Source organism: Perca fluviatilis, chromosome 23 (assembly GCF_010015445.1).
Source record: "Perca fluviatilis chromosome 23, GENO_Pfluv_1.0, whole genome shotgun sequence".
Taxonomy (NCBI): Eukaryota; Metazoa; Chordata; class Actinopteri; order Perciformes; family Percidae; genus Perca; species Perca fluviatilis.
Genome location: NC_053134.1, coordinates 16,959,547 through 16,972,528, shown reverse-complemented (window position 1 = coordinate 16,972,528; position 12,982 = coordinate 16,959,547). Strand labels below are relative to the sequence as shown.

General features: G+C 40.0%; 2 protein-coding genes across 2 annotated transcripts in view; both read left to right on the top strand.

Annotated features, from left to right (window-relative positions):
- Positions 1–81: 81 nt before the first annotated feature.
- tmem209 (transmembrane protein 209) lies at positions 82–6,958 on the top strand. Its single transcript, XM_039791554.1, has 15 exons — positions 82–192; positions 591–752; positions 966–1,024; positions 1,220–1,351; positions 1,500–1,729; positions 1,847–2,051; positions 2,300–2,475; positions 2,606–2,677; positions 2,804–2,900; positions 3,442–3,567; positions 3,743–3,840; positions 4,516–4,630; positions 4,905–5,002; positions 5,820–5,893; positions 6,037–6,958. The coding sequence occupies exons 2-15, from the start codon at positions 613–615 to the stop codon at positions 6,089–6,091; spliced, it is 1,677 nt and encodes a 558-aa protein (XP_039647488.1). The 5' UTR covers positions 82–192; positions 591–612; the 3' UTR covers positions 6,092–6,958.
- A 626-nt stretch (positions 6,959–7,584) lies between these two features.
- Positions 7,585–12,982, top strand: part of ahcyl2b (adenosylhomocysteinase like 2b) — a 47,640-nt gene continuing 42,242 nt past the window's right edge. Inside the window, exon 1 of the mRNA XM_039791553.1 lies at positions 7,585–8,005. Coding sequence (XP_039647487.1) covers positions 7,670–8,005 — 336 coding nt within the window. The 5' untranslated portion in view covers positions 7,585–7,669. The remainder of the gene's footprint in view (positions 8,006–12,982) is intronic.

The window sequence follows — 12,982 nt, the reverse complement described above, 5'->3', positions numbered from 1 at the left end:
TTATGTTGTTGACTGATATAGCTACATGATAGAGTTGAAAGCATACATTACTATTTCACTGACTGCTACAGCCATGGATGTGTTGACCAGAGCTTTGACTACAGCGTGCACCGCGACCGGAAACTACGTCCTGTAGCTTCCGGTTAAAATACAAAAATATGCAGCGCTGCGGTTGTCATTCACTTTAGCGTGGTATGAATTTTCTATAATTTCTACACATTGTATTTGTGTTTCAGTTGTATTACTTTTGGTATGCGATTTTGTATTATTGGTTGTTGAAATTTGCACTGAAACCATACTTTGCCCGCAAATTCTGTATTGTTTAGCTATGTTATATGCAAGCTAGCTAACTTTAGCTAACCGTTTAGCTAGCGGGGGTCGGCTAACTGCTGTACTTCTAGCCTCTAGCCGTCAGTCATGTAGCTGCAGTTGTCATGCCACAAAGTGTTATTTGATGTCTAGCTAAAGGATAGTGATTTGTTCTGTAACGCACGTGTTAGTAACTTTTAGGATTTGTTAAACTCCTCTTGAAGGTAGCTCACTGCATGCACGTTTTGTCTCACAGTGTTTTTCTCTGCTTCTTGTCTCAGCCTGAAAAGAATAGATAACATAATGTTGACCCCAGCGAAGGACGGGATGCCCAGTATGATAGACAGGGCGCTGAGGATGCGGAGGGAGGAACAAGCTCGTCAGGTGGTCCTGGCCTGGGCTGTGCTCAACGTGTCTCTAGCTGGCATGATTTACACTGAAATGTAAGTTGTTCCACAATGTCCTACGTGCAGTTTAGTGTCCCAAATTCCCCATAACCACCTGTGCTAACCTACCCCTACCCCATAAACTTAACATGTCTCAAATAAGAACCTCATCATTTGGGACACTCAGTTTTTGAAAATAATTTGTGACACTAAACTGCACGTAAGCCGCATGATTTAATGACTTTAATGTCTTTTTAACTTTTTCGTTAGGTCAGGGAAATTGCTCAGCCGATACTACAACATCACCTACTGGCCTATCTGGTACATTGGTGAGGTCCCACTACTTTCTCGTTTTATTTAATGATGTGTACTGCAGTTAAAGTCATAACATGTCTTCAATTAAATTATATTATGAATGAAAGTCTGAAATTTAATTTGACACTAACTGACACCCAAGTGATTATCTTTAGTTTTGGAAGACCCTATACGCTAAGTGTGTCCTTCTCTTTTGTCCTTGTTTACAGAACTGGTGCTAGCCTCTCTATTTAGCCTAAATGCCCTTTTTGACTTCTGGAAATATTTCAAATACACAATGTCTCCCTCCACCATTGCTGTATCCCCTGAACAGCATCAACTTCTGGGTCTGAGAAACACAAGTGAGGCTCGGTTTTTTTTGGCCTGCAGAATTTGTATTTCTTAACTCCTTTTATGTAATCATTATAAAATGTATGTTGACACACTTAAGTCCTTAGTTTTGAGTATGGGGCTTCCTAAGTATGCTGGTTGTTGTCGGTCCCCTTGCAGGTATTCATGCCTGTTCGCCCCAAAAGCCAGAAAAAAAGGAGACCCCAGTTCCAGCCCAGTCGTCTCCGCTGCAGGGCCAAAGTGTACTAAGTTTCAGCCCCTCACGGCCGGCCACCACCAGCCCCAAGTTCTCCCCCAGCTGTGTACCTGGGTACAGCCCTCCTCTCAGCAGCCCATCCACCCCAAGCAGTGCTGGGGGTCCCTTTTCCCCCACTGTGGCTTTTGGAAAGGTATGTCCCTGTCACATCATTGGTATCTGGCTTAGCCTGGAGATGTGTTGCGGGTCAATGTAATGGAGTAATTTCCTCAAAAAGTGATTCTCCCTCTTTATGTTCTTCCTTTCTTAGGTATTGAACTACAGTCCTTCCCCGGGCTCCTCTCCCTACCCCAGCAGCATTGGACCAGCAGAAGGCTCAAGCTTGAGAGCTCGCTATCGCACATCCCCCTCAGTGTTTAACTCCCCTGGAAGCAAGGAGGACTGCATGCAGGATCTGAAAACCCTGGAGAGGTTCCTCCGCACAGAGGAGGAGAGGAGTCACCGCAGCCAGCTAGGTACGGTATGCCGGTGTTGTCGGAACTCCACTGCTAGTATAAACGGAGCAGGACTAACTTTATTCACCCAGAGTCACTGGCATATCTGACACAAGTTGATATAGGTAAAGAGTTTGTTTTTACAAGCTTTTACCAATCAATTCTTTGGATGATTTAGTAATTACTTTCTCAGTCCGAGTGAGTGTGGAAAAACATGTCGATGTATTTGATAATAGAATAATATCATAATGAACTGATGTTCACCATAGGGAGTCCAGAGTCTGTGTCTCCGAGCCACAGCCCAACATTTTGGAACTACAACCGCTCAGTGGGAGATTACGCCCAGAGCCTGAGGAAGTTTCTGTACCAGCCGGCCTGCCGCTCTCAAGCCCCGTCTGCCCACAAGGATGAGACGGACCTGGGCTCCAAACAGGCTGCAGAGGAGGTCTATTAGCATTGTTGTTGTGCCCTACTAAGAAAAAACATTGTTTTTCAAAATGAGACATCATGAGTCTGTTTGGCTTCAGAGTAGAATGTATGATTGCCATGAAATTATATCTTATCCTGTCATGTAGGTGTGGGCCAGAATCACCACCAGTCGCCCTGTAGTGGACCGCATTGATAGCTGGACAGCCAAGCTTAGAAATGTGAGTGTTCAAGCATATTCACAGAACTATATACTCAAGTTGTTTTATGAAAAAAAAACACTGCACCTGAATTTGATTTGAGTAAGAAAATACATCAGAAAACAAATCTATTTGCCTCTCTTGCAGTGGATCAGTGACACTATCTTGGTCCCCCTGGTCAAGGAAATGGACTCTGTCAACAGCCAGCTCAGGAGGATGGGCTGCCCTGAGCTCCAGATAGGAGGTAAACCATCTGAGAACATGATTGGAAATGTGCTGTGTCCTCACACTGCTGTTGGGTTGAATAAAAAGAGCCAGTCATACAGTAGCAAATAATACAAACTTCTGTCTTAGACATTATTTTTTTGTATGTCATTTTTATATTAATGCCTTTGGGTGAAAATGTTACATGTTAAAAATACATTTCACAAATATAGAAAAGCTGCTTATTTACTCAACTACAATGAACCATACCTTTTTAGAAACTTCGGGTTTTATTGGACAAAACATAATGAGCTATTTATAGCACTTGGATATCTAAATAAACATGTTAAAGTTAAGTTAAAGGGAAATGTTTTCATGTTACTGCTGGAGAGTAAATTTGTTTTGGATTTCCTTGAAAATGAATTTACCAGACAAGTGCAATTCACTGCAAGAAAGCAGTTTGTTTAGGAAAGTGTATAACGCACATTTCCAATTCATTGAAAAGAACTAGTCTAAGATATTTCAATGTATTCTTCTAGTGATTTTGGAGTCTCACTAGTTTCCACTCTTTCCTCCACCAGAGGCCAGCATAAGCAGCCTGAAACAGGCTGCAGTGATGAAAGCCTCGTCCATCCCCACTATGAACTCTATTGTTCAGTATCTGGACATCACTCCCAACCAGGAGTATCTAGTGGACCGTTTAAAGGGTAGGTTCAACAATACAGTAAGTGTGTGCCTGACATTTGATGTACACTTAATGTGATAGTGTGCGAGTGTAAGGAAAATAAATCTAACTTGAAGGTGGCATAACAATTTCATGTACTTACACCTTTATTTTTTATTTTTTTTCTTTCATGTGCTTTGTGTATTCTGTCCTGTCAGAGCTGGCCCATAGCGGCTGCATGAGCTCCTTTCGCTGGAATGGTGGTGGTGACCTGAAGAACAGGAAGTGGGACACAGACCTCCCCACTGACTGTGCTGTGAGTCTACACACACACACGCGCACACATGCACACGCACTAAAATAGTGGTACAACGAGATATTTTCTTGATTAATGATTTGGTCCATAGACTGTCAGCAAATAGTGAAATATGCACATCACAAGTTTGATGTCCACAAATGCCTCGTTTTGTCTGACCTACAGTTCAAAACCAAAAGATATTCAGTTTACTATTAAAGAACCAAAAAATGTTCGACATTTGAGAAAGTGCATTCAGTAATGTTTGGCATTTTTCCTTAAATAATGACCTAGACAATTAACCGGTTATCACATTTTCCATCAGGCGACTAAACCATTCTATTCTTTTGGCTCTTTGTAATATGTATTTTCATACAGGTCTTAGTACCTACGTATGTATTGAATGCACAGAAAGAAGCATGTTTTCACACTGTTGTTGTACCCCTTAAGGGTTAATCAAATGCTGTTTCGCCATTCAAATGTCAGGAATATGAAACATATATCTTGGACTAGTATAGATTGTGAGCTGGAGGCTAGCTTTGCAATGATGAGACTTGAATTAAAGATAAAATTTAAATTTTATAGTTGCAACAGCGTTACATTTGTTTTCTTGTCCACAAACTTCTAGGGATAAGACCGATCCTAATACAATTATCATTAAGGTCAGTGTGCTTAATACTTTGTCTGTCCCTCTAGATTCTCATGCATATGTTTTGTACATACTTGGACTCCAGACTGCCCCCACACCCAAAATACCCAGACGGGAAGACTTTCACTTCGCAGCACTTCAGTCACACCCCAGACAAACCTGGTAAGTGATAAGTCCTGTGTTGTGTTTACAATGTTTTGGTATCTGGGGTGCTTTCCTCCTGCTGCACAGGAAAAATTTCCAAGGATAAATTAAGTGGAACTTGAACTTGAACACATGCACACACAAAGACCAAACAGGAAGGCAGAATAATAAAAGGCTTGTTATTTCCACTGTCTGCTTCCCATTCCTGAAACGCATCATCTACTTTCTGTCTTTACTTCACTTCTTCATGATGTTGCAGTTCTTGTGACCCTTTTTGTGTCAACTCTCCTAGATGTTACCAAGGAGAGCCTCTTCTGCGTTCACCAAAGCAGCACCACTCCCCCTCACTACCAGCTCATCTACCAGGGACATATCTACAGTCTACCCAAGGTGACTGCAAAAACAACCATTATCTTTTTACAAAAATAATTTCTCTATTGATCATGCTCTTACAAAACAGCTTGTGCTCTTATTTTGCCCTTACCAGCTTAAAATCAAATCCCAAGAGAAGTTTCTTATTTTGTACCCTCTAAATTGTGCTATTTATAGGTCTCCTTAAGGTGGCACTGTAAATCAAACATAAGATCAAGTCATCTTTATTGAGTCCCTTAAGGACTGAATTTGCCAAATGCTTACAAATGCAGAATAATAAATACAAAGCGCATAAAAATAAGGGTGAGCTATGTAGCAAACATGTCCAACAATATAGTGTGATATTTAACATCAGTGCATCTGAACACACAAAACATTTGAGAAGCAAATCTGGTTTTCAGCGTTCTGTAAGCTTGTCAGTATTTGTGTTCTTACAGAGTCTTGTGGTTGAGATCCACGGTTATAATTTAATGATTTTTAGCCAAAGATAAAACTGAAAGAGAGCTGTTTTTCTGACCTTTTTATTGAATGAATTAAAACTGTTTTTGCATCCATTTTATTGTTTGTTTGAAAGCCTGGGTGCCATCCCATCTTTTGATTGTTGCTCTCAATTTAAGAGTTCATTTTAAATGAGAGAATCTTACCTTTTAACAGTTATCTGGTGGACGTCTTCATACTAGTAATCCCCACATATATGCAACAAATATTCCTGGAGAAAAAGCCAGGAAACTCGGGGCAACAGAACAGACACCTTATTCATGAACAAATCAGGATGTCTTCCTCTAATGTAACACTTTGACTGCAATAACACAAACCCATCTTGATTCTATTATAGGGCAGGAACAACCTGTTCCACACAATTCTCATGTTCCTCTATGTCATTAAGACTAAGGAGTCAGGGATGCTGGGGTGAGTTCATATAATATACGCAATTTCAGAGTATAATGGAATATTGATTAATTTTCAACAGATTGCATTTGAATTTCAAATGATGGGTTTGACCTTGCTTGTCTTCTGTAGGATAACTAAATCACTTTTCATACTTTCTTCAGGAGAGTAAATCTTGGCCTCTCTGGTGTGAACATCTTGTGGATATTCGAAAACTGATGCGTCGTCATTTACAAGCAACAAAAAGCTGCAAGTGGATTTCCCCCCCAATACTGTGTGGCTTCACCGGTTGGAATACCTCCTCAACTTCAAGAGTGCTCTGTCAGGGTCACATCTGGGGAAAAAAGCATTTCACTCTGAAAGACAATAAATGCAGATTTTTGGACATTTTCTCAATTTTATTGTACAAATTGGTAACATTCTGTATTGTCATTTTAAGGACACATTTACGTTTCACCACAGTGTGCTTATGATACACTGCAGAGCTGTATTTTTAACATTGTTTGGTTTTTCTGATTTTGTATTTTGAGAATGTACCAGCATGGCAGCCTTGTAAATAATATACCTCAGTTTTATCTGGTGAATTGTAAAGGGCTCAGAGTCCCATTTAACATCAATGTAAATACCGTTTGTGTGGACTTGATTTTTGTTTCATCAGCTTCAATAATCTGTTGCAACTGGTATGTTTTATTTATTTTTTTTTCCTGTAGTTGAATGATTGTCTGCTGTAGTATGGATGCTCCTGACATGCTTGAAGTCAACTACAGAAATTGGACTTATGAAAATGGAAGTAATGCACAAAAAGTTCAAGCATCAAAGTATTCTGTAGTAGTGAAGCTTCCCATAGTACTAGGCTCCAATGCAACACATGAATAATTAGTGTTATTTCTTTTGATATGCGATGGAGAGCAAATAAGCCTTTCACCAAAGTCTCTTTCTGAACGTCTTTTACAAAAGCCATTTATCCTGACGTCTTGTGTCAGCCATTTGTTAAATTTTAAACCTACATGTTTGCTGGTTTTCAATAATGCCATTTTACATTTGTACTATAAGATTTGAAAATAAAATTGAGATATTAAAAAGAAACAGTTGAAGCATGTTCATTTCCCTTGAATGATAGTTTTCATAAATCGTAAACATCCACTTGGTGGCAATGTAGTTCATTTCTTGAGATTTGACCTTACTCCAGGTCCCATTTTCTCATTTGACATAGTGCATAATCCACTGTAATGTGATGCAGTATCTTGTGCAGCAACTTCCAGTGAATAACTTGAGGCTGGAGAAAAATGCTGACTATTTCAAGTAGGCCTATTGCTAAAATAATGTGTCAACATTAGTTGAAGATAAAACATGCTGTAAAATCCCTTCATAATGTGTGATCCAAGTAAGTGCATACTGGTATTATTACACGAAATTTAGAAAAGTTATACTCTATTGCCCTGGGAACAAAAGGCATTATCTGGCATAAATCGCATTTGTTTTGTAGTTTAGTGTCGTCCTCTTTTATTACAAACGTCATCTTCCATAATGCATTTCGCAGGGTATTTTGCTTTATGTAGAAATTCAGTCACTTTATCTATTATGAATGCTTTTCAGCTAAATTAAATGCATATGTCAATGCTTTTATTGTTTCCCCCCCATGTTGATTAACGTTTTGTTAAATGTCACGTGTGGACTATGATGAGATAGTTAGCAGAACTGCAAGGACCACAATGCATTTGGACATAGTCTCTCCTCCGCTCACATCCGCTAGACTCGCTATTTGTGTTGGAAAAAGGACTTAGTGAAACTGCAGCGATGTCAGTCCAGGTTGTGGCAGCGAAAATGGCAGAGGTCGAACTCAAAGACGTCCCCACTGTCAAAGATTCACCGGCTGGTTCCCCGATGACACCGACCTCGGAGGGCAAGACCCTCGTCAGAAGCGACCCGCACGAGGCCGGTTCCTCTGCTGCTGCGTCCCCTACAGCGGAGCCCTCCGCGAAAGCCGGGGAAGGCAGCCTGGGTTTGCTCAACCCGAACCCCGCGAAGATGCCACAGGCGTCGGCTATGAAGCGGACGGACCCGCAGCAGAACGGCGGAGAGGCTTTTGTCAACCGTGACGGTACAGTTGCTGAGGCTCCGCGGATGAAAAAGGCGAGTGAGACATTTTCTCCATAGCTACTAACGTTGTATCCACTAGCTATGTTACTGGACCACCACTAAGCACTTCGCCGATATGAAAGCTCCCTGGGAAAGCTTGTATTGCCATTGTGTGACAATGCTAACAGGCTAGGTGGTCCCAAAGCTGATTCAGCGGTGTCCTTTAACGCTTTTAATAATGGCCTGCGATGCTAATAACACTGTAGAGGGTGCAATAAGGGCTAAACACTGTTTTTTTTTTTAAATAGGTGTAACGTTACCCGTTTAATTTATGCTGACGTAGCTTAATATTTAGGACATAAAGTCAGTAACGTTAGCTTTATAAAAGTGTCCAACTGCTCTCACAAGTTGTGTGGAGATTGGGTCTTGCTATTCTCATTGAAAACAAAACGTTAGCGCACACGTATTTTTTGTTGCTTTGTGGATGTGTGACTATTAAAAACTATCATGCGCAACAACAATAACTTGCATAATACACGATATGATGCTATCTAAAATAAGCAGTGGCAAGCACTTGAATGAAGCCTAATAGTTACAGTCTTCGCAAATTTGATTTTAATAATAAAAATGTTTACTTGGTCAACAACAAGAAAAAAAAAGACAATTTAGCAACTTCCACTCTTAAGACCCGATTGCAGCTCGGTAATAGAAAATAATGTATGGTTTTTTTCAGTAAGAGCTTACAGTAGTTATCTTATTAGGCAAACATGTTTGAAGTAGCTAGCTAGTTGAGTTGGATACAGTAGAATACACGTTATTGGTGCTGGTGTGTGTCCCTAAGTCACAGACTGCTTTAACTTTTTGCCTCAGCTAGGTAGGTTTAATGATCTTTGCTCCTGGCTTGACCCCAGGTTAGTAATTTTTTATTATTTTTTTTAGATTAGATTCTATCTTGAATAATGAAGATATTCACAGTTCATTGTTTAAAATAAATGCCATGGCCATGCCAATCTTGGTTTGATTAATGACACACAAGGTGTGTGATCTAACTCCGACATAACCGTAGCCAGCGCCCTCCTGTCACCTAGTTCTCAAGCCTGATTTAGCCTTTAGAGCACCTTACTTCAGTGAAGGGAGTTCCTGACCTTGTGGCTTAATTCAGGGGTTGGGACTGACTTAGCATGTGTTTTCCTTGGCAAGCAAGGATCCAAAAACTGGTTTGCTGTGGTTATGAGTGACCTAAATGCGTCTTATCTTTTTATGTCTCATAAAGTCTTGATTAGGATAAAAGTGGATATGAGAGGGCAAGGTTCATGGAAAAAAACAATTTTTGATAAGGGATCCTTTGAGGAAGCTTTCAGCTCTATCCCTTTTTGGTCAGAGTTTTATTTTATGAACAGTTGGCAGTGATTTATAGTCTATGGTATACTCCAGTGCACTTCATCAGGGACGGTCAGATTCAGGAATTTATTTTAGATATGTGTTCCTAACAAGCCCAGTGCTAAAAAGTTTGGTTTCGAAAAGGGCTTTACTCCGTGTGTTGGCCGGTTGGTGCTCCCCATTTCACATCACAGCAAAATACTTACTAGACTTTTCGCTATGAGCTACATATGAATATATGAGGCTAGATATTGTCTTACATTTTGGATATCGTAAGTATAGTGATGTAATTTTCTGAACTTAGCAGACTGTTCTAATTGTTATTTACCCACTTATTAATTTTATCCACTGATGATTATTTACCTCAAATCTCATTGCGTAAATATTTTGTGAAAGCACCAATTGTCAACCCTACAATATCGTCACAATATAGATATTGAGGTATTTAGTCAAAAATATTGTAATATTTGATTTTCTCCCAGCTCTACTGTGAACCTTTTGAGATGGAAAACCAAAATGTTGGGTGATTGTCAGGGTGAAACCTAATGGGGAAAGAACAAGTAGGACAGGATACACTCACCACCACCCACACCCACTACTACGCATTGACAATGATCCTGTCCCGTTGGACAACCATTAAGGAACCCCGATAGAGGACCCTAAAGGCAGAGAGCTGGATAGTACAGTCACAGTGTGAGAATTGACTGCGAATCGACAACAGCGCAGAGCAGATTGCTTTATGTACCTCAGACTGTCACAGCAACAAGGAATATGGAAGTATCGGACAGCGACCGCTATATCAATAATCCAGATCTGGATTATTGATATAGCGGAGACCAATTTCGCATACAGGACAATGGTACAAAAAGTTAATTTCCAAAATGTTTTATGTTGATTTTATTTAGTAAACATATCATGATCAATAGTTTATCATGAATTATCTCTTGAAATAAAGAAACTAGTCTATGTGTAGTCTGTCATTGACAAAATGGACTTGTAAAAAAGTAGCATCAAAATTGTGTTTAATCTATACCTACTTTTTATGGTTCTCTAAGGCTAAATGTTTTTGACAATTGCAAAGTATTTTATGTTGAAATAAAACTTAGTTAGTTATAGTTGGTAGAAGCTGTAGGCTCTATATTTTTATTTGGGACCCAATGTAGTCACTCTGTATATATTTAATAATAAAAACAGTGATCATTTTTATGATGTTAAATTAATGAGAAGAGTGATGTGTAGGATATTCCCTGTCTCTGTAAGCCATTTGAATTAAAAGAGATCATGTTGATGTAAAGAGGAACTGTACAACCGGGATCATTATAACCAAAGAGGGGGCATCTCTTTTTAGGATCAAAGGTTGCTTGTATTTGTTTATTCATATAATGCAGAGACCAGTAAGCTTAAGTAATGGATAATAAACACTCTAAATACATTATATAAATTTTAAATACTCACTGCATTTGTCTGATCAACAACTTTAGTGTATATCCACTGGGACAGAAGGTTGCCTCCAGCTTATTTATAGATCACAAGGCATAGTGGGTGTTATGGCCCATTGCATTATAGATATATGGCCACAGCCTGGCCTCGCACATCTGCTGAATTCTGCTTGCCCGGTGCTGTAAATGGTAAGTGAAGCAGTGGGGGTGATGAAAGTATGTATGCAGTCAGCAGTGTTGACCGACTGACTCACTGGATGACTGGATATCTTTTAATCCATGCCTTTATCATGTCGTCACATGATGGGATTAAAAGGCCAGCTCTCTGTTGTAGGTGGGCCCAGATGTAAGCTTTGATGACGGATGAGTTTCATTGTAACCCACATGGCTTGGCACGAATATGTCCAGCTTCTGGCAAGTCCTGGATGATTCCTCCAGATGGAAAGAGAAGTAAACTGGCAAATAGTTGTGCAGGCAGCAGGCCTAGTTGCTGGCATGGCCACAGTTTGTGGCTATTGGTTAAGGCTGTGGCAAGCCTTGTTTTAGTCTTCTATTAGGTCAGTAGGGTCACCTGCCTGAGTGGCTATACTGAATCCTTATTTGAAGAAGATGGCTTACGTGTTTGGCACACTGACCAAACAGAAGACTTTTCACCTTGCAAGCCATCACGGTACTGACTAAAACGATTGTCCCCCTGACCTTTTGACATTTGCCATTGACCAAACCTCCTAACAGGTTTTATGAAAGCATGCATCGCAATATTTTTTAATGACTCCAGGGAATGGTGTGTTAGTAAGGTCATCCCTCTCTGATATAATATAATATAATTAGTCACCAACTAAGATGGTGTTTCTGGTAGTGCTCACTGGTAAACAGGCTTACTGTGACCTGTGGCTGCTCTACTTGGGAAGAGAGCTGTGTGGAACAAGAGGTTATGTGTTCACAAAGGTGTTGTGGGGTTTAATGCAATGCTCCACTTTCTCCAGTCTGATTCTGCATTTGCATCAATTCCACCTTCTCTGCTTTAGTGGCCCATTGGAAGCCTTTTTGGGAACCTATTATGTATTGCATTTGGTGTTGCCCAAATGTAACCCCTAAGCATTTGTATTGATGACACTTTCTTTTTGTCTGAGCCAGCTGGCCTAGTTGCTTTACTACAGTGATTTCATTGTGGTGGGATAGGTGGGCAGGCAAGCTTTTATTTTTATTTATTTTTATTTATACAGGTAATCTCATTGAGACACATGGTCTCATTCTCAAGCGAGACCTGTTTGGGACAATACAACAACAATCAGTTACAAGTATAACTTGTTGAACCGATTGGAGCCAAAGGTAAATGGTTAATGAAGAAATTAATTAAGATAAAAGATGGCCACCATGTGCAGCTAGTTCTGTAGCCAGTTTGCTTATTAGTTCCATTCATATTCTCATGACTATGCCTGTAAAAAGTTATCTACTAGTAAAGGATAAGACGTCACTGCTTTGTGGATTTTTAGCATTCTCATCTTCATGCAAGGTTATTGAGCCTCTTCATCTGCTGGCGGCTGTCCTGGGCTGTAAAAAAGAACTTGTCACTTTCCTTCTCCTATGCCCTCTAATTTGTGAGTCACCACCGAGAGTGAGCTGGTCTGTATGTACAGTGGTTATCGCATGCACCTTCCCAGAGGATCCTGTCTGCTTTTTCAGAGACTAAATGTGGTCATAGCCTATTTTTATTTTTGTCTTTTAGTGGTTTTGAGAATATCTACTTCAATAATATGCTGAAATCACCTGAATGAAATCAGTCCCCCTCTTGGACTGTAGGTGAACTTGTGTAACTGTGACCTTTTTATGGTAATTAACATTAAGAGTGGCTGTATTTGTCAACATCAGAATAGAGACCATCACAAAGGTGCAGGCTTTTTAATTTTGCCGCTAGAAAAATGTAATTAGGCCATGATTGTAAGAGGTTGACATATGTCATAACTTTTTGAAAGGATCGGTTTCCCCTTGTCCACACAACAAAAATGTAAAAGTTATACGTTTTAGTTTCAGAAGTACACAATGCCATTTTAATGTGGATGGAAGGCCAATAGATATTCATGGCATTAAAAAGCGAGGCATCTGGAGTCACGGTGAGTATACCAGCATTTGCCAGCTGCGCTGTCTTTGGCAAAAACATAAAAAGTGGCAAATGTGGTATTTCATTTGGAGGATACTGCCAGCCTTAGAC